The 27,016-nt window shown below is 38.8% G+C and overlaps 1 protein-coding gene across 1 annotated transcript in view; it reads left to right on the top strand.

Annotated features, from left to right (window-relative positions):
- LOC124864560 (voltage-dependent calcium channel gamma-4 subunit-like) overlaps window positions 1-22,768 on the top strand; it is a 37,229-nt gene extending 14,461 nt beyond the window's left edge. The window contains exons 2-4 of the mRNA XM_047359385.1: window positions 6,731-6,814; window positions 19,959-20,099; window positions 20,402-22,768. Coding sequence (XP_047215341.1) covers window positions 6,731-6,814; window positions 19,959-20,099; window positions 20,402-20,928 — 752 coding nt within the window. The 3' untranslated portion in view covers window positions 20,929-22,768. The remainder of the gene's footprint in view (window positions 1-6,730; window positions 6,815-19,958; window positions 20,100-20,401) is intronic.
- The last annotated feature ends 4,248 nt before the right edge of the window (window positions 22,769-27,016 follow it).

The following is a 27,016-nucleotide window of genomic DNA, read 5'->3' as shown; positions in this document are numbered from 1 at the left end:
GCGGTCTAAAACAACAAAGACATTAAGATTATCTAAATGGATGCTCAAACCATGTGTTCTTGCATGTGTTGCATACCAACTAGTATTCCTCTGTTTAATATGGCACATGCATCAATCAAGTTAACCTCTTCCTCACGAACCAAGATGAGACCTTGAGAAACATTCAGTTATCGTCCACTTCTCAAGTTTGTGGTCCTCTGTACAGTATCTCTTACATGCACGGTTTTACTTGGAAAATTGTTTCTTAGACACAAATAATACCACTTAATAAAATATCCATGACGATACGTCCCAAACATTGAAATAAATTCAAAAATGACAATATCAAAATGGATATCATGATCAAGAAAAATAATGTTCTTTGCGTGTTGTATGTGTACACAATCTGGTAACTTCTTGTCCTTGTAGAGTTTACTTCTGGATTAACTTTGTATGATCCCTCTTTGTTTTCCAAGTCCTCTCAAAGTTGGAGTATTCTGGGAACTAAGTGGATGTTGTCCAGGCTTGTGCCTCTAATTTAATCGAATCAGAGATATAACTGTTCTGCAGCAGGACAATTTTGGTTAATGAAAGCTTTTTAAAGACTTGAAAGTCAGAAATTGGCCTGAACCTTGAAGGCAGCTAGAGACATGCATTTGTCAAAAATGACAGGGAACGAGCCATTGTTCCCTGTCATTGTTCATTGTTGAGGTGTTGTATCTAAGGTTTTCTCTGGTGAAATTGAGAGGTGGTCTTGTGAGAAAGAAGAAGTTCCAAAATGAAGGTCCATAAAAAGTAAAAGTCATGTTTACCATGCACAATAATTTCTGGGCAATAAATGCACAACACTGAAAATAACATTTCTGATTGTGAAATATATTTATGTAATATTTTAATAAGTCTGTTTTTAAAATTGGAGAAAATACTGTGAGGTGCTGCTGTGCCCCCAAGTGTAGTGGTTAGCACTCTTACCTAACATCAAGAAGGTCTCCAGTTTAAATGTCGGTTGTGCAGACCTTTCTGTGTAGAGTTTGCATGGTAGGTTTCCTCTGGGTGCTGTGTACTCCTTCAGTATGCATGACTTTTATTGTAATTGGGAATCTGAATGGAACAACGGATTTAAAGTGTGTAAGCAACTGTGTTGCTACTATGGTGTGTAGATGTACCCCAGGTCCAAACTGCTGGCTGTTGTGACCCTGAAAATTGCAAAGTAGGTCACTAACATGGAATGAATTTAGAAGGGTATCCTCAAACACCCTTGTCTAACAATGTGGTTACTAACAATAGTACTCTTTCCTTAAGGATGTCTTTGCTAATGGCTGAATTTTGTTTATCCCAAAAAAATGGCTCTGGACTTTCCTTCTGTTGTCAACTACTCCAGGGCTGCCACAGCAACTGTGCATTTATAGTTACACGTTGATTATAGGTGCATATTCTTGTTTATGGTCTTATACATTTGTATTGACATAACTGTTTAAGGGGGTGTTTCATGGAAGTGCTATCTCCTATTTAATGGGTATCAGAATACAATTGAAATGTCAGAAAGCATCCTTGGAGACTGCTTATGTAAATTAGCTTATTAAAGACTCACAGTGGTTGCCATGGAGGAGAGGAGGAGATGCTCAGTATGGGTTCTGAAACTTTAGTCAGAGCTAGAGAAAACATTATTTCTGTGCTTAATGTGCATAATTAATTTCCAGTTTGGTACTCTTGCACTTTTTCAATACTGATAGGCACTTTTTTTTATTTGTCCCTTAACCAAATATTTCCGCAATCACCCTTCAACTGATTGGACAATTTTGCCTTGACAGCTTTTTCTATGATTGCATTTTCTTTCTCCTTAATTTAATTGCCTTAATTGCTGACAGAAAACTTTAATGTGGCATGCAATAGATATATCTTTATTTATATTCAGTGTTTTGCTCTCTGTGCTTTTGCTAATTCATTTCCCAATGTCTCAAAACTGTATGCACAATTAGTTAAAATGCCAGACCACACTAATTTCTGAACCTTTTCCTCATATACATACAACTGAAAAAATGTTAGAAGGTACACAAAGTGGATACATGTGTTGCATATGTGTGCACACCCTTAAGCTAAAACTAGCACTTTTTGATTCAGTTTCAGCATTGAGTTTTCTTTGCATGGAGTCAATTCCATATCTAGACTTGACAAAATATGCTCACTGCACCTTGCAAAAGTAAAAAAAAACTGTCAAATTGTGAGGATATCTCTTGTCCACAATCTGCAGATCATTTTAGTTGTGGACTCTGACTGCTATTCTAAAAATTTTAATTTCTTCTGCTGAAGCCATTCATTCTTTTGTTGATTTTGACATTTGTTTAGACTCACACTAATAAAAATTAAAATAAAATCCATCTTCATCTTAGGCTTTCTAGCAGACTACTCAATGTTTTGGGCCTAAGCAGACATTTGAAACTAATCCCATTTCTCCCACCTTGACAAAAGTCTAAGATCAATGCGAAGAAAATTTCCTACCACAATTTTGATTGTGCCAAAGTTTACATGTGATTTAATCAGACCATGGCACATCTTACCAGACTATGGGAGAGACCTGAATATTTTCTTTGTAAGTAAACAATGTTCTCTCTCAGTCTTACTCATTAGTCAGGACATATGGAGATAACAGAAAATTGTGTTGTCTGTGTGGCTGCTCGGGCCACATCCCAGATGGGTGGGCCCCTGTCTGGTGGCCTATGGCTGCCCTGGAGTGATGCTTTTTGTATGGCTGTCTGGGACTGCTGCGGCCTTCTGGAGCCGGGTCTACCTGCCCTTTTGTGGCTCTTAGGTGCTGTGGATTGCAGGGCGTTCTCACCACACTTACAAATGTACACTTCCAGGTGACAAACTCACACACACCCACTCAACACAAACACACTTACTTCCAACACACAATTTCTGAAAATGGTTAAAGGTCATACAAATGCAGGTTACTATAACATCAATGTGGCCTGCCTACTTTTATGCTGGATTGAATATGGAAGTTAATCAGATAATTAGGATACTGTCTTAAAATTAAATTTTGTAGAACAAAGTTGCCTTGGCACATGTAGGTTACCATCTGCTCCATATGGTATGCCTGAAAAGCTGCAACAAGATAAATAAAAATAAAAATGAAATTGCTGTCAGAAAAAGAACACAACCAGTACGTGTTGGAAATTCCTGCAGCTCCTTTAGTGTTTCTGATGGCCTCCCTTACCTGTTTCGGCCCGATCTCCTCATCAGCTTTGGATAAATGTTAAATTTTTGTCCATTTCCCATTGTCCCATTTTTTCTCCAATTATTGCTAAAGAGAACCATGGCATTGCCATTGTCACATAAATATTCATGTATAATACTGTTGATTTTACTTTTTACTTTCCCTTCTCCACACTGATATTTTTAAACAATCACATTGCTTTCATCCATTTGTAACATATCTGAAAACTGTGGGTTTAGCTAAAGGATGTAAATGAGCAGATGTCAAGAAATTAAGAGACAGTTCAAACATATTTAGGGTTATATAGATTCTCTATAAATAATGGCGGGTGTATACTAAAGAAAACTGAAGATTAGAAGATTCAAAATGTGCGAAGTATCTTTATATTTTTGATAGTATTCTTTCTTGAATAAAAATGTTTGTTTTTATTTCAGTTGTATTGAATGAATGTCACATTGAGTGTCGAAAAACTTTGGAATAATTTATCAATGACTAATTTTTTTACATAACAAAATCCTGACCTTTTAACAGGACACTTTTGAGAGTCACTGTAGTCCTCTTTTCACATCACACAAGGCCATGCACAAACAGAAAAACTGAACATAAACTGAAAGACGCACAGAACATAGATTTTGAGTTAAATTTCCAATCCAAAACAACCCAAAATTACAGACCTGTCTTTTTCTGCAGCACTAAAAGTTTGCAAATTGAGTCAAATCCTCCACGTTATACAACAATTGACACAAATAAAACCCAGTTAAAAATAAATTTTGTATATCTCGTTTACTCCTTTGTAAGGCAGACTGCATTTCAAGAAGGATTTTTCTTGTTAAACTATGCCACATCACAAAATATTCAGTTCTTTTCTACAATAAAATTTCTATTTTATATCAGATGGGTCTAATTTAATAGTTTAGAGGAAGAATATCTGACTTACTGCTATGTAATAGGTTATTAAATCATTTATTAATTTAACTGTAGCTATGCAGGAGCCCAGAAGAGCTGCTCTGTCATGTGGGATCATTAATTATCCTTATTAATTATCAGGACCACAGATGATGTCACACTGTGTGTGAAAGAGATGTCACACTGTGTGTGAAAGAGAGCAATTGGTGTAACACAGTTTTAAAGTTAAACATAATTTTACTGTTATTGACATGTTTGAATCTCTTTAGCGTCTTTCATAGGTGACTAGCGTGGTTAGCATCACTAAAAACAAGGTTTTCTGCAGTAATCATATAGAGAATGTGGACCCTTACTTTAACAGTAAGATTTCAAAGGTTGTTTTTTCCAAATCCAGGATGTTCCAAGACGGATAAAACTGGACTTTTCAAAAGGATAAAATACTATGGAGCAAATTTGTTGCAAAACATTTAGCCTTCCTGTTATCTGCTAAAGTCTAACTTCCTCTTGTGGCAGTCTAAAGAAAAAGCCAACATTTCAAATAGAATTTACAGTTTGCTTTTATTACCTTCTAATAATATTAATAGTTAGACAACAGAACAACAACAGAATAAAAATATACACAGAATTAAATGGGACAACATGACTACAGAGCATGCTATCTTGAGTTTTGAATCTAGATATGAACAAAAGTCAATTCCAAAAGAGTGGCTGAAACCTGCACTCAGATCAAGGCGGATGAAATTACTGAATGGACCATAATCACTATACATTTTGTGATTCCTCGATGTTTTCAAACACTTCACTGATACTCAAAATAACCAAAATCTGTCTTGGTAGTTAAGTGTTAGACTCTCCCTTGCTCTGTGGATATGACAACATCAAGTCTTCTCCCTTCAGTAACTGCATCAACGCTAATAGTGTTGTGGTTAGTATAACCTAGTGGCACTTAATTATGCTCTGACCTGTTGAAACGGCCATTTGATCCCCATAAGGACTACTTACTCTAAAAAGGTCTGGATAAATACAAAAAACAGTCCTGATGAGGCTACAAAAACACACACACATCATAGCTTAGAGTCACTTGCTGGACCTGGTCGGAAAAAAAAGCATGTTAATAGAAGTGACAAAATTAATAGTAACAATTTGTCTTTACAGACAAATTGTTTTCTCTGCTGTTAACAATGTGTAAAATCACTTTTAAGTTCTATTCAGCTGAGAAGACAAAGCAACACATATGCACATATTAAATCTGCTACAAACCCTGCAGAATGATTTGGTGTTTGCACAGCAATTATCACAACTGGTAAGAGGTGTCTGTGTTTTTGTTAGCTAACCATATGAACAAGATGGGTTTTTTTGACTAAAGTCTCACATTGTGTCTTAAAATTAGAACAATGCCCTTTTTTCCACCAGTGACGACACAGAAACTTGTGCTCCATTTCCGCCAACTGATTTGACACTAATTAATTTGCTGTTCCTTATTAGGCAGCAGACCTAGTTAATGAAAGCTATTATGCCCTTAAAAGCGGTGCCACAGACAATCACGGTTATGCAGCTCCCCTTTAGACACCTGTAAAATTGAGTTGACGGATATCTGTTGAAACTGCAGTAATTGAAGACTGGTATTTATATGGTAGGTCAGCTTTAATACGCTGTGTCTGGTAAAGTACAAAAGATGAAAAGGGAATGGTTCTTTGAAGTCTTTGTTAGATACAAAGATTAAGTTAAGAAAATCTTACTGGAGGCTTAGCTGATTCACTATTGAACAAACCTTCCTCCTGAACAGCAACAATGTCATCATATATTAAGGTGGAGGCGCACACAAGTGTGAAAGATAAGATTTTATACAGGCTTTAATTACTGATGCACCATTGAGCCACCTTTGTTTGGCCTGTTTCAGTTCACTAGGAGCTAAATAACATTATTTGTGCACTAATAATAATTTATGTATAAAATAGGTTTAAGTGTGCTTAAGAATCAGCTGAATGACGAGAGCTAACTTACGTAATTTATGTTTAACATGTCGTCTGTAGATAACATCTAATAGTTGCTTTGGAGACTTGGAGACTCCAAGATGACGTTCTTTGCTACAGTTCTGAAGCAGTGAGCTTTGGAGATTTTTTTACTATCCTTAGCATGCTGCTGACTAATAATTATGGGTTTTCCTCCAGAGTGTCCTGTGGCTACAAGAAAAGGTTTCTGAGTCAAGCCATATTAATACCCCAGGGAAACACAAAGACATGAACTATTAAGTAGAAGTTCCCAGAAGCTCTGATCAACTTAAAAAGTCAAGTATTAATAAAAAACAGTTAAGATAATTTTGTTTACAAAGAATTTTAGGGGTGCTAATTATTGTAATTTCTCAAAATGGGATTTTTTTTTCTCAGAGAAAAAACAAACAAATGAAGGGTGCTAATTTTCTACAAGTATTAGGGTGAGATTTGGCCACTGCAATAGCACATACATGTATTTTAAAGCTTTAAACACAGCTTTACAAGAGATGCAAATAAATGTTAAATGAACAATACATCCACATCAAATACAATATTTTGTCCAAAAAACTCTTTTTTAGAAACTGTTTTGGTTGTTGTTATTTAGACTCTTTCTGATTCTTTTGTGCTGCAGGCATCAATCAAGGGAGCTGTTACAGGATCAACCACTTTCCTGATGACAACGACTACGACACAGACAGCTCTGAATATCTGCTGCGTAAGTGTTCTCCCACTCAACCTATTTATCTGCCATTGTTGTATTTGTCCTCTAAAGGCAAATCTGTTATCTAAAGACCTTTATAATCTAAGCATTTGATCAAAACTGGAGAAATCTTTATATAGGGGAATGTGGCATGTTTTTGGCATGTTCATTAAAATGATCATAGTGAAACTAAGCTCACAGCTCATCACATCCTATTTACAATTTATAATGTGATAAGAAAATGTAAGTTTGTAAGCCATTAACACTAATAACAATGTTAAAATTTACCTAACAAAATAATTACACTGAAGTGAATTGCAATCATTATCCTTAGACTTTATAATAGACATGTATGAAAAAAACACCTAAAATTAAAGATAGATTAATTATTTAAATTTTGCTTTTGCATCTTTTTGCTTCTGGATGGGCTCTATTTATAGGTTATTATATTATGTTATTTAAGGCATTATCCAAATGTTGCAAATAATATAAATTTTTCTGTCTTCCCTCCTTCCATTTTTCACCTTAATCCACACACACGCAAATACACACAAACCCTCTGGTCATCAACAATGAATAAAAGCTGTCACTCTTTATTTAGTTTGAACAGTACCAGTGCACTGGCCTATGAATCCAATCTACAAGTGGCTCTATGTTCATACGTCCCCAAACCATTCCAGATCTGGACACTATAAAACGGAAAAGACAAGCATAAAATGTCCCCCTTGCCTTTAGATTTTACAGCAGCAACCTTTATTTCTACACCTGAATGGCAGCTATCCATCCACAGGGATTGCTGCACATCACCTCCTCCTATCAAGTTGGAGGTGATGAGTAGGGGGTATTTTAACCTTCCTCAGATAGGTATCTGCAGCACTATGCCTGTGATAAGGCTGTGTGCACATTATAGTTCAGTAAAGGAGACTATGTCTTCTCAAGAAAACAGAATATTATCAGCATTTTTTATATTGATTTATTTCATGACACTTAATGTTGCCTCTACATTACCGCACAGTAAGATGTAATAGATGTGTTAACCACTTCCTGTAGTTGCCATTATTTGGGTAGTCCCTATCACTCCAGTTATTACTCTGAATAGCTCTGAAATTCAGCACAAAATCAAGATATAAAATCATATATAACCATTTTTTGTCACTGTGTGACATTAAATCAGAGTAAACCTTTCTTGTTTTAGGTCAGTTGGTAATATAAATTATTTATATTTGCTAAATACCAGCATAACGAGAGAGAGAGAGAGCATTTTAAAAAACTTCTTAGCTTTCTTTAAATTAGATTACAATGCCTTCATTTTTTATTTTAGCTCAGATGAAAATTTCATGGCTTGCTGAGCTTCTTTTTGACCTTAGTTTTAAGCAGATGAGTTACATGGAGGCATACTCTGGATGCATTTTAAGACAACACATCAGAAATGCTGTTTTCTGGTGTGACATCATAGGAAAATCAAAAGAAATCAGACAAAGATATCAAGAAGAGAACTTAGAACCTGCAGGACTTTGGTTCATCCTTTGGCACAATTTCCAGAGTTCTTCAGGTGCCTGGTCCATCTGTTGAAATAATTACATGCTAGTAAAAAACAGTAAAGGAATGACTAGCCATCATACCTTTAGGAAGAAGACTGTTCCAGTGTTTCTTGAAATGCTGACAAGACCATGTGAAGAAACTAGCTGAAGCTGGAAGGAAAGTCCCATTACTCACAATGAAACAAGTGCTGTGCCAACATGGGCCCAAGGGACCCTCAGAGGGAAGGAAACTGTTATTCCAAAAGCAGCATGGAAAAAGCAAGATTATAGTTTTTCAAATTCCTCTGACAAAGTTGTGGATACATTATCTGTCATCTGATGTAACCAAAGTTGATGTGTTTCCCATAATGTTCAACATCACCTTTGGAGGAAAAGGCAGGAACGCTTGACTCCAGTTATACCAGTTATGACAGGAGGAACCAGGAATATATTGTGAGATGTTTGTGGAAGGATATAGAAAACATGCGATCCAAGTCATAATTTATAGGCAGGCCCACCACATGGTAAGGAAAAGTATTTAATCTTTTGAATCTAAAGAAAGTTTAAATTAAGGAAGGAAAAAATAAAACTCCCCTCTGTCATTATTCTGGCAATTAGCAAATACCAATAATGTTGTTAGTTCTAACTGATCTACAGCAGTAAAATTATACTCCAATTTGATTGTATCCACTGGACAAAGGTAAGACTCTGTAGCATCAATAAAGACATTGACCCCAAATGTGATCTTCTTCAGCAAAATCCTGCCACTCTGGTACACTTGTTTTAAACATGTCTTAAATTTTAGAGTCTTCTTTGGGAATTAAGTTTTAATAATGTCACAAATATGCAATATCTTACTAAAACCATGCCCACTGATTGCACTATTTGAAGTGACTCCAAAGAATATCTCCTTGACTAAGATTCAAAGCAATGTAATAACATTTTGTAGTTTGTTAACCAGAAGAATATTATTTAAATGAAAAGACACAACTATAAGTTTCATTAGACTTGGAAAGATAAAACAAAAACCTCTGTTAATGGGTCTAATAGATTTTTTAAGGCATTGCAGCCTTTTGTAAACTTATTTTAAACTGCAAATACTGAGAAGATTAATATGGAATATGTGAGTATGTGTGTTAATGTATATCGTAGTGTTATATTTATGTTAGGATTATGAATCTGAGATTATTTAATATTAATATTTTATCAAAGAATATTTCGGTCTGTTAAGGGTTGTAATGTGAATACCAGCCCAGTAAGGTGATGGTATTAGGACAAAATAGAAAGGTGTGAGACGAGCTTTGACATTATTGAACAGCAAAACTCTACACACACATGGAATGAATTCACACAATTTCTTAAAATACAAGAATTTACCCTGCCTCTCGCCCATAGATTGCTGGAGATAGGCACCAGCTTCCCCGTGACCCACTATGGAATAAGCGGTAGAAAATGACTGACTGACAAGAATTTATTAACAAAAATAAGTCAACTCAAAGTCAAACATATTTCAATCAACAAACTCTTTGCTAAGCTAAAACAATCCAACTAAACTACCAAGCAGAATTAAAGAATAGGGAAGACTAATGGGCTATGTACAATATAAACAAGTTGATTAAAGATTATTGAAAACCAAAAAGAGACAAAAAGAGTGATGCAACATTACCATGCAATTTTATTTATGTTTGAGAACCAAGGATTATCTTGAAGAATCTGGAAATGAAGTTAAGTTAGTCTTGGAACTAACTTAGGCAATAATCAGCAAACCTTTAGACAACCCTTCACAATGCAAGATCAGATAAAATATTATTTTAATAAAATAATGTTTTAAAGAATGATCTGCTGAATAAAACCAACCTTCTGGATGACTAATTCTCAACGGGGTCTCATTAGCTGCCTTTACTTATTAAAATAATATTTAAAGAAATATTAAAGGAAATGGTCAAATATTTAAGGGAATATTTTGGAAAAGAGCCAAATCTTTCTGGAGAAATGGGGCTTAATGGTGTTGACTTAGTTATCAGATTTAGTAAAATGATGTTAGGAACACATTTACTGGATTGAAAACTAAACCTTTCTGGGTAAATATTATTTGGCAGCAAGCACGTGTCCTTACCTGTTAGCAATTAAAGCTAACAAAGAAGCTGATAGCTTAGCACCAGAATCAAAACATACACCTTTAAAAATACTTCTGATCTAAACCATTTCATTGTAGATCTGTGGCATTCCCAGGTTTTCTTCTTAAAACCATCCCATAGCATGATGCTGCCTCCACCATTTTTCAAGAGTTCAGGCTCATGTGCAGTAATTATTTTCTGCCACACTTAGCATTTTTTATGTAAGCCAAGAAGTTCAGTTTTAGTCTTGTCTGAGTGGAACACCTTCTTCCATGTGGTTGCCATTTCCCCTACATGGTCTGTGGCAAACCTTAAGGAATTTCCTTTAACAATGGCTTTCTTTTTGCCACTCTAGCATAAAGCCCACAGGGATAGATCAGGGAAAGATCTACCTTTGATTGGCTGGAGCTCTGGGTAACGTCACTTCCTCTGTTCGCTGTTGCTCTTGGTGAATTGTTTGGTGTGTGAAGGCCCTCTCGTTTGATCTGATTTCTCTCTACTGTGATACCTCTTACTTGTTCTAATACATAAGCACGTTAAAACACATACCGGGGTTGGACAATGAAACTGAAACACCCGTCATTTTAGTGTGGGAGGTTTCATGACTAAATTGGACCAGCCTGGTAGCCAATCTTCATTGATTGCACATTGTACCAGTAAGAGCAGAGTGTGAAGGTTCAATTAGCAGGGTAAGAGCACAGTTTTGCTCAAAATATTGAAATGCACACAACATCATGGGTGACATACCAGAGTTCAAAAGAGGACATATTGTTGGTGCACGTCTTGCTGGCGCATCTGTAACCAAGACAGCAAGTTTTTGTGATGTATCAAGAGCCACGGTATCCAGGGTGATGTCAGCATACCACCAAGAAGGACGAACCACATCCAACAGGATTAATTGTGGACGCAAGAGGAAGCTGTCTGAAAGGGATGTTTGGGTGGTAACCCGGATTGTATCCAAAAAACATAAAACCACGGCTGCCCAAATCACGGCAGAATTAAATGTGCACCTCAACTGTCCTGTTTCCACCAGAACTGTCCGTCGGGAGCTCCACAGGGTCAATATACACGACCGGGCTGCTATAGCCAAACCTTTGGTCACTCATGCCAATGCCAAATGTCAGTTTCAATGGTGCAAGGAGTGCAAATCTTGGGCTGTGGACAATGTGAAAAATGTATTGTTCTCTGATGAGTCCACCTTTACTGTTTTCCCCACATCCGGGAGAGTTACGGTGTGGAGAAGCCCCAAAGAAGCGTACCACCCAGACGGTTGCATGCCCAGAGTGAAGCATGGGGGTGGATCAGTGATGGTTTGGGCTGCCATATCATGGCATTCCCTTGGCCCAATACTTGTGCTAGATGGGCGCGTCACTGCCAAGGACTACCGAACCATTCTTGAGGACCATGTGCATCCAATGGTTCAAACATTGTACCCTGAAGGCGGTGCTATGTTTCAGGACGACAATGCACCAATACACACAGCAAGACTGGTGAAAGATTGGTTTGATGAACATGAAAGTGAAGTTGATCATCTCCCATGGCCTGCACAGTCACCAGATCTAAATATTATTGAGCCACTTTGGGGTGTTTTGGAGGAGCGAGTCAGGAAACGTTTTCCTCCAACAGTATCACGTAGTGACCTGGCCACTATCCTGCAAGAAGAGTGGTTTAAAATCCCTCTGACCACTGTGCAGAACTTATATATGTCATTCCCAAGACAAATTGACGCTATATTGGCCGCAAAAGGAGGCCCTACACCATACTAATAAATTATTGTGGTCTAAAACCAGGTGTTTCAGTTTCATTGTCCAACCTCTGTACATTCTGTTGCTGCATTTAATGTTTGGGGGCTCTCCGTGTTTTACACTAGTAAAACTAGTAGTGGTAAGGGGTCGCTAGCTTAGCGTTATCTTTAGCTCCACCATGGCTACCCGTTTTGCTGTTTCTCTCTCCGACTCTCCTCTCTCCTGCCTCTCTCCTGCTCTCTGTGTCAGACGTTCAGTTACTCCTTTGCCTCCTTTAGTGATAATGGTACGTGTAATAAATGTAGCATTTTTGTGGCTTTGGAGGCGAGGGTGTCGGAATTGGAGGCCCGGCTCCGCGCTGTTGAAAAACCAGCAGATAGCCGAGGCCGCTTAGCCAACGCGGAGTCACCGAGGGTAGCTCCCCGTAGCAGTCCTTCAGCAGAGCCCGCGCAGCCGGGGCCTCAGGCCGGCTGGGTGACAGTACGTAGAAAGCATAGTCCTAGATCCCAGCCCACAGGTCACCACCAACCCATCTACGTCTCTAACAGATTTTCCCCGCTCAGCAACACACCCGCTGAGAAGCCAACTCTGGTAATTGGCAGCTCCATAGTCAGAAACGTGGCACTAGAGACACCAGCGACCATAGTCAAATGTCTGCCAGGGGCCAGAACGGGCAACATCAAATCATACCTGAAACTGCTGGCTATGGATAAGCGTAATTACAGTAAGATTGTTATTCACGCTGACGGTAATGACACCCGGTTACGTCAATCGGAGGTCACCAAAGTTAGTGCTGCTTCGGTGTGTAAGTTTGCCAAAACATTGTCGGACTCTGTAATTTTCTCTGGTCCCCTCCCCGATTTAACCAGTGACGACATGTTTAGCCGCATGCTGTCATTCAACCGCTGGCTGTCTAGGTGGTGTCCAGAAAACGATGTGGGTTACGTTCATAACTGGCGAACATTTTGGGGAAAACCTGGTCTGATCTTGAGAGACGGCTTCCATCCCACTTTGGATGGAGTTGCTATTCTTTCTGGGAATCTGGCCGAATTTATTAGTTCTCCAAAACTCTGACAACACTGGGTTCAGACCGGGAAGCAGGGTCGTAGTTTAATACTCCTCTCTGCAGCTTCTGTACTGCTATCCACCCGTTACCCTATTAAAAGACAGTGTCTCACCCACGGCCAAAATTTTATAGATTAAAAAATAATCTAAAAGGAGGAAATCAGGAAAATCTCATAAAAATAAACACAACTCAGACTGAAAAGAAAAATAAAACAGTTAAATGTGGCCTACTGAACATAAGATCTCTCTCTTCAAAGACATTGCTAGTTAGTGACCTGAATTGTGACAATCAGATTGATTTATTTTGCCTCACGAAAACCTGGCTGCAGCAAGAGGATTATGTTACTACAAATGAGTCAACTCCTACTAATTATTTAAATTTTTACATTCCTCGAAATACCGGGCGAGGAGGAGGAGTAGCAACCATCTTTCAGTCTGATTTATTGATTAATCCCAGACTAATCAATAGCTACAACTCTTTTGAATATTTAACCCTTAGTTTTCCTCATCCAAATTGCAAAGCACTAAAACCACTTCTGTTTGTTGTTTTGTACTGTCCACCAGGCCCTTAATTTTTAGATCAGTTTTCAAACCTTTTATCTGATTTAGTGTTAAATACAGATAAAGTTTGCCCTGCGATGGACTGGCGACCTGTCCAGGGTGTACCCCGCCTCTCGCCCATAGACTGCTGGAGATAGGCACCAGCTCCCCCGCGACCCACTATGGAATAAGCGGTAGAAAATGACTGACTGACTGACTACAGATAAAGTTATTATAGTGGGGGATTTTAACATTTGTGTTGACACTGAAAGTGAGAGCCTAAATATAGCGTTTAATGCTATCTTAGACTCAATTGGCTTTGCTCAAAACATTAACAAACCTACCCACCTTTGTCTTCATTCTCTGGACCTTGTGCTGACATATGGCATTGAGTGTAAAGACATAACAATATTTTCTCATAACCCTGTCCTGTCTCACCATTTCTTAATAACCTTTGAGTTTAATTTAACCGAGTACTCCACACCTGAAAGAAAATTTCATTATAGTAGATCACTACCAGATGATCCTGCAACAACCTTTAAAGAACCTGTTCCACTTTTAATTTCCTCATTATCAATGAAAAGCACAGTGGAGGGCAATATTTCTGTTTCTGCCCCTTCACAAATTGATTCTCTTGTTCATAGTGTTTCTTCATCATTGCGTGATGCATTAGACAATGCAGCCCTGTTGAAAAAGAAGGTAATCATTCATAGGAGGCAGGCTCCTTGGTTTAATTTAGATCTGCGTACTTTAAAGCACAATGTTAGAAAATTGGAGAGAAAATGGCGCTCTACACACCTAGAGGATTCCTACTTAATCTGGAAAAATAGCCTACTGTTGTATAAAAGACATTTCGCCAAGCCAGAACAGCTTATTTGTCATCATTAATAGAAGAGAACAAGAATAATCCTAGGTTTCTCTTTAGTACAGTTGCTAAACTTACACAGAGTCATAGCTCTGTTGAGCCATCCATTCCCTTAGCTCTTAGCAGTCATGACTTTATGGGATTCTTCTTAAATAAAATTGATTCTATTAAAAATAAATTCTTTGACATAATCCCGGAGATGATTACGTCATCCTCAGCAAGTGAGACAACATTGGAAATAACTGCAGACTGGACTGTTTTGATCCTGTGGAGCTTCCTGAGTTATCAGAAATATTAGCTTCATCTAAACCTTCAACTTGTATGTTAGACCCAACCCCAACCAAATTATTTTAGGAAGTGTTCCCTATGATTACCAGCCCCATTTTAGATATGATTAATCTATTTTTAGTAAATCGATATGTACCACAGGCTTTTAAGATAGCTGTAATTAAACCTTTACTTAAGAAACCTTCGCTTGATCGAGATGACTTGAAAAATTACAGAGCTATATCCAATCTTCCATTCTTATTTAAAATTCTTGAGAAAATAGTTGCTAATCAAATTTGTGAGCATTTACACAGCAATGACCTTTTTGAAGAGTTTCAGTCAGGCTTCAGAGCTCATCATAGCACTGAAACAGCTCTGCTGAAAGTCACTAATGATATTCTTATGGCCTCAGATAAAGGACTTGTGTCTGTGCTTGTCTTCTTAGATCTCAGTGTTGCATTTGATACAGTCGATCACAATACTCTCTTAGAAAGGCTGGAATATGCTGTAGGGATCAGGGGAAAAGCGCTAGGCTGGTTTAAATCTTATTTGTCTGACAGATTTCAGCTTGTTCATGTACAGGTCCTTCTCAAAATATCAGCATATTGTGATAAAGTTCATTATTTTCCATGATGTAATGATGAAAATTTAACATTCATATATTTTAGATTCATTGCACACTAACTGAAATATTTCAGGTCTTTTATTGTCTTAATACAGATGATTGTGGCATACAGCTCATGAAAACCCAAAATTCCTATCTCACAAAATTAGCATATTTCATCCGACCAATAAAAGAAAAGTGTTTTTAATACAAAAAACATCGACCTTCAAATAATCATGTACAGTTATGCACTCAATACTTGGTCAGGAATCCTTTGGCAGAAATGACTGCTTCAATGCAGCGTGGCATGGAGTCAATCAGCCTGTGGCACTGCTGAGGTCTTATGGAGGCCCAGGATGCTTCGATAGCGGCCTTTAGCTCATCCAGAGTGTTGGGTCTTGAGTCTCTCAACGTTCTCTTCACAATATCCCACAGATTCTCTATGGGGTTCAGGTCAGGAGAGTTGGCAGGCCAATTGAGCACAGTGATACCATGGTCAGTAAACCATTTACCAGTGGTTTTGGCACTGTGAGCAGGTGCCAGGTCGTGCTGAAAAATGAAATCTTCATCTCCATAAAGCTTTTCAGCAGATGGAAGCATGAAGTGCTCCAAAATCTCCTGATAGCTAGCTGCATTGACCCTGCCCTTGATAAAACACAGTGGACCAACACCAGCAGCTGACACGGCACCCCAGACCATCACTGACTGTGGGTACTTGACACTGGACTTCTGGCATTTTGGCATTTCCTTCTCCCCAGTCTTCCTCCAGACTCTGGCACCTTGATTTCCGAATGACATGCAGAATTTGCTTTCATCTGAAAAAAGTACTTTGGACCACTGAGCAACAGTCCAATGCTGCTTCTCTGTAGCCCAGGTCAGGCGCTTCTGCCGCTGTTTCTGGTTCAAAAGTGGCTTGACCTGGGGAATGCGGCACCTGTAGCCCATTTCTTGCACACGCCTGTGCATGGTGGCTCTGGATGTTTCTACTCCAGACTCAGTCCACTGCTTCCGCAGGTCCCCCAAGGTCTGGAATCGGCCCTTCTCCACAATCTTCCTCAGGGTCCGGTCACCTCTTCTCGTTGTGCAGCGTTTTCTGCCACACCTTTTCCTTCCCACAGACTTCCCACTGAGGTGCCTTGATACAGCACTCTGGGAACAGCCTATTCGTTCAGAAATGTCTTTCTGTGTCTTACCCTCTTGCTTGAGGGTGTCAATAGTGGCCTTCTAGACAGCAGTCAAGTCGGCAGTCTTACCCATGATTGGGGTTTTGAGTGATGAACCAGGCTGGGAGTTTTAAAGGCCTCAGGAATCTTTTGCAGGTGTTTAGAGTTAACTCGTTGATTCAGATGATTAGGATCATAACTCGTTTAGAGACCCTTTTAATGATATGCTAATTTTGTGAGATAGGAATTTTGGGTTTTCATGAGCTGTATGCCAAAATCATCCGTATTAAGACAATAAAAGACCTGAAATATTTCCGTTAGTGTGCAATGAATCTAAAATATATGAATGTTAAATTTTCATCATTACATTATGGAAAATAATGAACTTTTTCACAATATGCTAATATTTTTAGAAGGACCTGTAAATGATAAATCATCTTTAAACTTCAGGGTTAATGGTGGAGTGCCACAGAGTTCAGTACTTGGGGCAATTCTCTTTACTATATATATATATGCTTCCAATAGGTCAAATTATCAGGCAGCATAGGATAAATTATCACTGTTACGCTGGTGATACTCAGCTTTACTAATCCATAAATCCTGATGAGCCCAACCAGTTAGATAGACTACAAGCATGTCTTGAAGACATAAAAACTTGATGACTTTAGATTTTTTGCTTCTAAATTCAGACAAGACAGAAGTTGTTGTCTTTGGACCTGAGTCTTTAAAAAAGAAACTGCTTAGTCAATCACTTAATCTGGATGGCATTAAATTGACCTCTGGTAATAAAGTAAAAAACCTTGGTGTTATTTTTGACCAGGACATGTCATTTATGTCCCATATTAAACAGGTTTCTAGGGTTTCCTTCTTTCATCTCCGGAACATTGCCCAAAATTAGAAATATCCTGTCCAGGAGTGACGCTGAAAAACTAGTCCATGCATTTGTTACTTCAAGGCTGAACTATTGTAATTCTTTACTATCCGGATGTCCAAAAAATGCAGTTAAAAGCCTTCAGCTGATTCAAAATGCTGCAGCAAGAGTTCTGATGAAAATTAAAAAGAGAGATCATATTTCTCCTATTTTAGCTTCCCTTCATTGGCTCCCTGTTAAATCCAGAATAGAATTTAAAATTCTCCTCCTCACATATAAAGCCCTTAATGATCTAGCTCCATCATACATCAGAGATTTGATTGTTTGATATGTTCCTAACAGAGCACTTCGTTCTCAGACTGCAAGTTTACTGGTGGTTCCTAGAGTCTCTAGAAGTAGAATGGGAGGCAGATCCTTTAGTTATCAGGCTCCTCTCCTGTGGAACCAGCTCCCAGTTTTAGTCCGTGAGGCAGATACCCTGTCTACTTTTAAGGCTAGGCTTAAAACTTTCCTTTTTGATAAAGCTTATAGTTAGAGTGGCTTAGTTTATCAGGGAGGGAGCCTTCCTCCCTCCCTGTTGGTTGGAGTAAGGTGGAGTCAGGTTTAGCCTAAACCGGCTCAGTTATGGTTGAGGTGCAAACACACTCTCCATTTCTGCTACCTGTATGACCCCTTCTCTTTTCCAATGGTTATAATCAGTCTGACAGAGGGAGGTATCCCAATCCTTGTGGTTTTTAGTATAACAATGACCATCAGAGGAACCCTTTGTGGGGTGCCTTGAGTTGACATTGTTGTAAATAAGCGCCGTTTAACTAAATAATCTGAACTGAAACTATCTGTGTAGTTATGCTGCTATAGGCTTAAGCTGCTGGAGGACATAATGACCACTTTCACCCTCTTCGCTACATTCTCACACTACTCTCCAATTTTGCATTATTTGCTGTTATTTCAGCTTTTAACTTTGTTCTCTCTTTTCTCTTCCTAGAAGCTACACCTGGCCTGGCTCTGTGTCTACCTGTGACACCTTTCTGGTGAGGGGCATTGTCCGAGCTTCTGCTGGCAACAACTTAATGCTCAGCCTCTACCGATGATCCACATGGTCCTGTCTTGTAGTGTTTAACCCTTTCTCTCTCCTAGACATGGCGATTGACTGAGCTTTACTGTAACTAATTATATGTGCTCTTTTTCAGACCCTAACCTTGAAAACTGGCTCAGAGTTTATCTATTCTTTCTATGTGAAACGACTAAAGGAGCTACATCCATTAACATTTACTTTTCCTTCCGATAGAAAGGACTCCTGGATCAGTGCTTCTTTGTTCTCTTTGTGTCTCTGCTCTGTTCTTTCTCTCAAACCCCCAGTCGGTCGTGGCAGATGGCCGCTCACTCTGAGCCTGGTTCTGCTGGAGGTTTCTTCCTGTTAAAAGGGAGTTTTTCCTCTCCACTGTCGCTACATGCATGCTCAGTATGAGGGATTTCTGCAAAGTCAACGCCAGTGACTGTCCACTGTCTCTTCATGCTCATCTGGGAGGAGTGAATGCTGCAAGTCACTGACTGGATGGAATCTGCTGGGTTTCCTTAGATAGAAAAACTTTTTATCCAATTTGAATAAATAATTAACTGACTGCACTGTTCAATGGTTAGGACTAATTGGAATGTATGTACCTGACTGTTGTGAAGTGCCTTGAGACAACATGTGTTGTGAATTGGCGCTATATAAATAAAACTGAATTGAATTGAATTTGTGAAGTGTACAACTAAAAGTTGTCCTGGCAGATTCTCCTATCTGAATTGTGGATCTCAGCAGCACCTCTGGAGTTACCATTGGTGTCTTTGCTGCTTCTCTGATTACTACTCCATTTTCCTGTTTGTTTATGGGAAGGGCCTTGTCTTGGTAGGTTTGCAGTTGTGCCATACTCTTTCCATTTCTGGATGATGCATTGAACAGCACACTGTGAGATATTCAAAGCTTGGGGTACTTTTTATGACTTCACCCTGCTTTAAACCTCTATGCAAATTTATCTCTGGCCGACTGATGTGTGTGGAATTCCTGTTGCTGTTTCATCATTAATGTTCCCTGACAACTCTCAAAAGCCTTCACAGCTGGATTTACAATGACACTAAATTACACACTCATGGAGTGTAGTTACTAATTAGGTAATTTCTGATGCAAATATATTTAGTGGTATCACTGTAAAGTTTCAGAATTATGCACTATTTTGTGTTGCTCTATCACATAAAAACACAATTAAATACTGTAAAACTTATGGTTATACCGTGACAAGATGTAAAAAAAATTTATGAGTCTGAATCCTTTTGCAAGGCGCTGTAATGTACACATAGCAAAATTGCTGCCTAAATTTAAACAATCTGGAGCAATTCCCACCTCTTCTGTGTCTTTGCAGGTATAGTTCGGGCCTCCAGCGTGTTCCCCATCCTCAGCACCACCCTGTTGATGCTTGGCGGGTTGTGTGTCGGTATGGGCCGAGTGTACAACAAGACAAACAATGTACTCCTCAGTGCAGGCATTCTTTTTGTAGCCGCAGGTAAGATGAATGACACAGGAATAACACACACACAACACTGCCTGCCACACCCAGCAAGCTGCAATAATCTGGGTTGGAATATTAAACCAAGAAGGTAGCTTGATGTGGTGCCCATAGACCCACACTGCATATAAAAATGGTTAGTCATAGGCAGTGATCATAAATGTCATTAAGGCCACCAGAGGTGTCGAGACTCCTGCAATCATTGATTGATTAGCACATTTAACATCTCCATGAGTTGATCCTTGCTGGTAAAAAAAAGTCATGGCGAGAAATATTTGTTCTTCTTTCCCTTTTATCAGGTCTGAGCAACATCATCGGCATCATTGTCTATATCTCAAGCAATGCTGGGGACCCCAGTGACAAACGAGACGATGACAAGAAGTACACCTACTCTTACGGTTGGTCCTTCTACTTCGGCGCCCTTTCCTTTATCGTGGCTGAAACTGTTGCCGTCCTTGTCATCAACATTTACATCGAGAAGAACAAGGAGGTCCGCTGGAAGGCACGTCGCGAGTTTATTCGCTCACTCTCCTCTTCTTCGCCATACTCAAGAATTCCCAGTTTCCGCTACCGCCGGCGGACGTCCCGTGCCAGCTCGCACTCCACGGAGGCCTCTAGGGAGAATTCGCCTGTAGGCGGTATGAAGGGTGCACCGTCTTCTAGCGGGCCCTTGAGTGAGCTGTCCATGTATGCCTTGGCAAGGGACAGTGTGACTGAGAACACATACAGTTCTGAGCACGAGGGCAGTGCTGAATTCCTGCAGGTTCATAACTGTTTCCCAAACGATTTGAAGGATGGAGTAAATCGCCGGACCACGCCTGTGTAAGTGGGAGACTTGTAAGCTCAAGGTTAACCTTAATGAGGGTGCATAATCAGAAGTCTGGTATACTGAAGAAGCCTGCCATGTAAAAGAGAGTCTCTGGATTTTTTGAAAAGACCAAACGGACACAAGAGGACAGTTACAAGGACAGAAGATGAGCCACTTAACAAAATGGGAGCAAATTACTTGCTTTTAGATGCATTGAAGCAGAACAGAGTTACCAAGGTCTGTGCTGTAGCCAATTCAAAACTAGTTTTTTTTAACTGTTCAAATATGAGCAGTCTGTTAATCCTATTCAATGTTTTACGTAATTATTCCTACACTTTGTGGCTAAACTTGAGGTTTGCAATTAAAATGTATTATGGTTCAAGCAACAAGGTGCTAAATGAAACATACTCTTTAGTGTTCCATTTGTATGTGACAGTGTCTCTAATTTCTTATTGAATTACATGTTATGCTCTAATCACAGCCTTGAAAAAGAGTCAGTGTCTTTACAAAATTATATCCTTGCTAAACTGTGATGTATTGAATGTTTAGTATTTAGGCCGATTTATCTCTGTATTGTCTGCTCTGTAATCCCTGACCTTTCTGAAGTTAGTCAGACAATAGATCAAGTGGTCCTGCCATTCCTCCTCTACCTTCTCAGATGGATATACCTGTCCTGGAAGAAAGACAGAAAAGCTTTAGGGGAGCCTGAACTCAAAAAAACACATACAACATAAATCAGGATGTCCTTTGGTTCTGAACAGAGTCTTGGGATCAAGTCTTTAACAGAAAAGGATCAGAGCCAATGAGAGAATTCATGTCTGTCTGTCAAAGTCAGTGTGTCCATCTGGCAGGCTAGCTTCTTCCTTTTCAAACAAGAGAGAGGCTAGAGGGAGACATGTGGAGTGGCAAGGATTAGCCCCCACTTACAAGATCTGTACTGTCTTGCGGGTGTCTGACTGGTCTGTTAGTTTTCTCAGGAAATAGAGCAAAGCTGCGGCAGGCTTCTTGCTTTGTGGTCGTCATAAGAAACTGGACCAGTGACAAAGACAAGCCTTAAGAAAAATAACCGAAGAGAAGTAAAAATGCCATTAATTTATTTTTGGTAAATACTGTGAGTGTTGTCTGAGCATGCTGGACTCAGTTGACCAGAGATTGTGTTGGTGGAGACAACACTTCATACTATCAAGCTGAGCACATGAAAAAAAAGCCATCAGTGTAGGTCTTTCACTTTTATATTTCAGTCTAAAAAAGTCATTGTTTGTAATATAAAGCTGTAAATAAAAATATAATAAAGAAACACACCAATACGAAAAGAGAATTCAAAGCATTATTTGATGAAAGATTGTCTCAGTAATCAAACTGACAAGTAGTCCGACAATAATCGCGTGATTCAACTTACCTTTTTATAGTCAGCTAAAACTAGTATTTCTGTTATGCGTCAGTGAAGTATTTTGATTGTAAGGTGAAGTACAGTGAGTATGTTTAGGAGAAGAAACCATATTTTCAATTCAATGTATGAGCGGCAGCTGTCTTTTATTATGTGTGCTTACATTTATTTATGGCTTAGTATATAATAAAGCACCTTCTCTTTTGTCATCAATAAGCATTTAAATTTGGATGATTAGAAGAGAAGGTAAATAATTGGTTGGGCTGCACATGATAAAAAAGTAGAGTCCGAGGCTCCCTTCTTTTACTGAGGAGTTCTGTTGTACCATGTTTAGCACCAAACTAATCTCTATTTTAAAGGTAAATCAGTGCCTTTTATGATCCACTGTATTTCCCACATTCAATGTTCTTACTAAAAAAATATTTTTAACTTGTATCACCCCAAGCATACTGTACCTGGATAAATAAACAAAATCAGGGTCATTGTGGCTGTTCTTTGGTGGGGATTTCTTCATAAAATAAGCAGAGGTTTCAAGTGAACAACAGTCATCATAATTCATACAGGAGGCAGCGGGTGTATGCAGTTTTTTGGCATCCTCTGTTTCGTACCACAAAGCCTGACATATCCTGCCGTTTATCTTGACCCTATGTTTACTTAATTCATGCCAGTGACTTTTTTTTTTCCACTTAGGGAGAGGAAATTGGGTTTGGTATATGCCTTGCAAAGGTGTTCACACCTGTCAAACCTTTAAACTTTTCCATATTTTGTTACTTTAAAATAACAACCACTTCTGTGTATTTTATTGAGATTTTACGTGATATACTATGATGGAATGGCAACCTGTTCAGGGTGCCACCCACCTCTCCCCCAATGCATATAAATGCAGTTTGTCTACTTACAGCTGTAAATAATCCTTTTATCCAGTGGAGAAACATTTGCATGATAAAGCAGTGGTGTGCTTGTTTCATGCTCAGTCTTACTCAGTTAACAGTTCTGCTCACTAGCCTCCATTTTTAAGCACAACACATTCTGTGCGTCCTCCCTTGGTCAGCCTGGTCAGCTGGCTGCTTCCTCAGCAGTTGGTTATGCAGCTGCTGGCCATGCACCTGGTTTAAATGTGAAGTTCCTACATTATAATAATTTTTTACTATCATAGTTGATATTAAAAGAAAAGAAAAATGTGAAGATAACATTATGCCAGTGACAGTTAGAATCATATTACAGTTTATATGGAGTAAATGGGCATTCTGATTCTAAAAGTAATTATCGACAACTGATCATGTATTTGCTGGTAAAAGGTTTAAATTTTTTTCAGTGATAAAATTGAGCTGTTCCTTAGTGACTTCAAATTAAGACGTCAAGTGGTGAAGATAGGCTTTGGCATGGGGAAATGGGTAACATTAAGCAATGGGATTATAGGACCTTAGATGGGAGGGGTTGCACGCAAGGTTGTCTGTTTCTCTCTGCTTTTTACACTACGTCTTGACCAGGCTGGGAACCCTCTCACCACCCCGATCTCACACCCAAGGTATAAAAAAAATGAATGAATGAGTGCACCCAACAGAGAACAACAGCCTTCTGATAAAAACATTTTGTGTTTTTACGTTGCAGCTGTTAATAATCATCTAAGTGAAGCTTGTCTTGTCAGTGAACACTTCTGATTGCTGTGCTTTGTTCAGATGTTTGCAGCTGACCTTTCCCTCCACTCTGAATGCCTTCTCTGTTGCTCAAGATTAAATTGCTGTTGTCTCCTTACAAGCTACAACCCTCTGCCACATTGGAGTCTTTGCATTGTTTGTCAAAGAAAGAAATCAGTCGGCGCTAGTGGCAGACCTCTTTCAACTGAATAGCTGCCTACTTTCACACAGAGGCAATCCCACCCATTATTTTGGTGACCAAACAACTTATTTCTTGGTATGTTTAAAGAGAATCTATAAACTGTGAAAATAAAACTAATCAACAGCAGCACAACATAGAATGAACCACGTGCACAGAACTACAGTCATGTGAAAACATTAAATATTCAGTTCGTTATTAAGAAAGTTCAAATATTGAGGTCTATTCTTACTGTATTTTTTTATTTCTCCTTGGAAAAAAAGTTATTTACTTACACTTACAAAAACAAACATTGTTACACTTAATAAACAAAACATAATCACAAAAATCTGTTTTCTAGCAGAGGAAAAGTTAGGACACCCTTCCCACATTGGCTAAAATAACTTCAGTGAGATGATTCTTGTAGCCATCTTCCAGTCTCTATCATCAGTCTGAGGAAGGTTTGTGTCATTCCTCAATTTCATCTAGGAAAGATTTGACGTGTTTCTTGGATGAATAAGTTTTTTAAGTCGCCCTGCACAATCTCAGCGGACTCAAGATTCTGGCATTAACTCATCTTGGGACTTTCTATTTCCAGTCTTTAGTGGATTTACTGCGATGTTTTGGGCCATTGTCATGTTGCAAACATCCTCTGAAGCACATTAGAATTCATGATGGATTCCATGATGGTGAAATGGCAAGTCCTAATGCAGCAAAGCCTCCCAAAACCAGGACACTTCTACCTTTGTGCTTCACAGCTGATATTCGGTTATTTTCCTGGAATACTGACTTTGCTTTATGCCAAACATGTCCTCTTTTGTGGCGTCCAAATTATTCAGTTTAGCACTTTAAACAAGTCAGATCTCCCTCAAAATGCTATTTAACAACATTCTAATTGTGCAGTTGATTTGATACATTTGTGTGATTTCAACAGTATTAAGTAGGAATAAATCAACTTTTTATTACATTTTACAGAAAAAAAAAACAACTTTATATTCTACTTGTATTGTTTATTGAGTATATTATCTGAATTTCTTGGTACTGTAAAAGTTTATATTAAACATGTCCAAATATAAGAGAAAAACACATACAGGCTGTTTTACTATGTCCTAAATTTTCCACATAACTCAACATTGTGCCTTATGTCAAAATTAAAAACCGCCCCACAAAATAAGAGGGATCACGCTGGTGAGATTTCATTTTCATCAAAAAGAAATCCGAGCTGTTAATCCAACCTGGGAAATTATCCTCTGATATAAACATCTGATGTTGCAGCACAATCAAGGGGCTACATCATCCCCTTGTAATTTTCACCTAATTTAATTTTTTTTCAGTCTGCTCACAATTCACCATCCCACATCACCTCAGCCTCATTTAGATGGATAGATGAAACGCTTACATGCACAGAAGGAATGTTGAGGATGGCCCCACTGAGGTGAAGATGCACTGTAACTGATCCTGTTTTTTTATACTTGAGACTGACATAACCCTCATAGAAATGGCCTTGAGGCACGGGTAATCTAATTTAGCTAGAGCAATGTTGCCTGTCATTAGCGAATGAACACAGTTGGGTCCCTCTGAAGGCTATGCAATCTAGTCAGCTTTGGGTAAATTTAGCCTCCAATTAAGGTTGTTTTTATGGTGGGATAAAGATTGTGACAGGGAAGCTGGCAGCAACAATTAAAGTATATCTGTGTTTAGACCCATCTCGATTCCTGCAGAAGAAATTAAGTGTTTCTATTGTTGCAGACAGCTGCTTCTCCTACCAGTCGGCTCACACTAGGTGACCCTTTTGGAATGATACACTGCGCTGTGGGTGGCGTGTCACCATCCACAACCTTGTTTGTTGCTTGGAGACAGCTGCGAGGTGTTTGGTCTCTCGACAGCCGCAGAGAGACCAGCAACAAATAACATAGGTTAGGAGGTCATCTAGGAAGATGGAGAGCACCAAAATACACTACTATTACACACTTAGAGATAAGTGTTCACTCATACTGCCATGGAGAAAACTCTGCCCTTGGAAGAAGAGCAGCTTTACTGCAAATGAAACCAGGTAGGTTGTTATAATAAACACAGGTATTTCTTATCATCTCTCAGACTTTGACACTGTTAGGAGTCTTTTACACAGACACACTGTTTAAAGAACATATGAGAAAATGTGTTTTTCTCAAACAAAAGGCACATACTACAGATTGCTAAGCAGACATGTGTCTTAAACATTTTGTCAATATAAAACCACAAAATTATTCCATTCTACTGTAGCTCAGGCTGTTTTCTTATGGTTGTCTTGTTGACTCCAGTCACAATCCTTTGCAGCGTCTTATACCTTCCCTTCATGCATTGCCCTGCATTCAGCTTTAAATCTAATTTCATCTGACCAGAGCACCTTTTTCCACATGTTTGCAGTGTCCCCTATGGCTTGTGGCAAATTGCAAACAAAACTTCATTTGGCTGGCTTTCAGAAATGGCTTACTACTTGCTAATCTCCCGTATACCATATTTATAAAGTGCATGCCAGATGGATTTTTTTCCTGTTGAAATATAAATATCCCCACAGCATGATGCTTATGCCACCATGTTTCATGGTTGGGGATGTCATGTCACTCATGTAAATAATAACCTTTAGCAATCTATCTTAAAATATGGTGATTAAATGTTGATGCCTTGAGAGAGCTAACCAAGAAATGCTTTGACCAGCTTCCCTGTCCTGACTGAAGATGCTCCCACCATGCATCATTGTAGGAATGGTGTGTTCAGGGGGATGTGTAAGGTTAATTTTGTACTACAAAAAATATTTTTGCATGCAACATTAAATCTTGGTCTTTTGCATGGTTGTGTTCCCTACGTGGACAAATGTAGACCACACAGCAAACAGGAAAGCGGATTCAAAGGCCAAATTTGTAT

The sequence above is a fragment of the Girardinichthys multiradiatus genome, chromosome Y (assembly GCF_021462225.1).
Source record: "Girardinichthys multiradiatus isolate DD_20200921_A chromosome Y, DD_fGirMul_XY1, whole genome shotgun sequence".
In the NCBI taxonomy this organism is placed as follows: domain Eukaryota; kingdom Metazoa; phylum Chordata; class Actinopteri; order Cyprinodontiformes; family Goodeidae; genus Girardinichthys; species Girardinichthys multiradiatus.
Note: the sequence above shows the minus strand (reverse complement) of the source record. Positions and strands in the feature narration are given on the sequence as shown.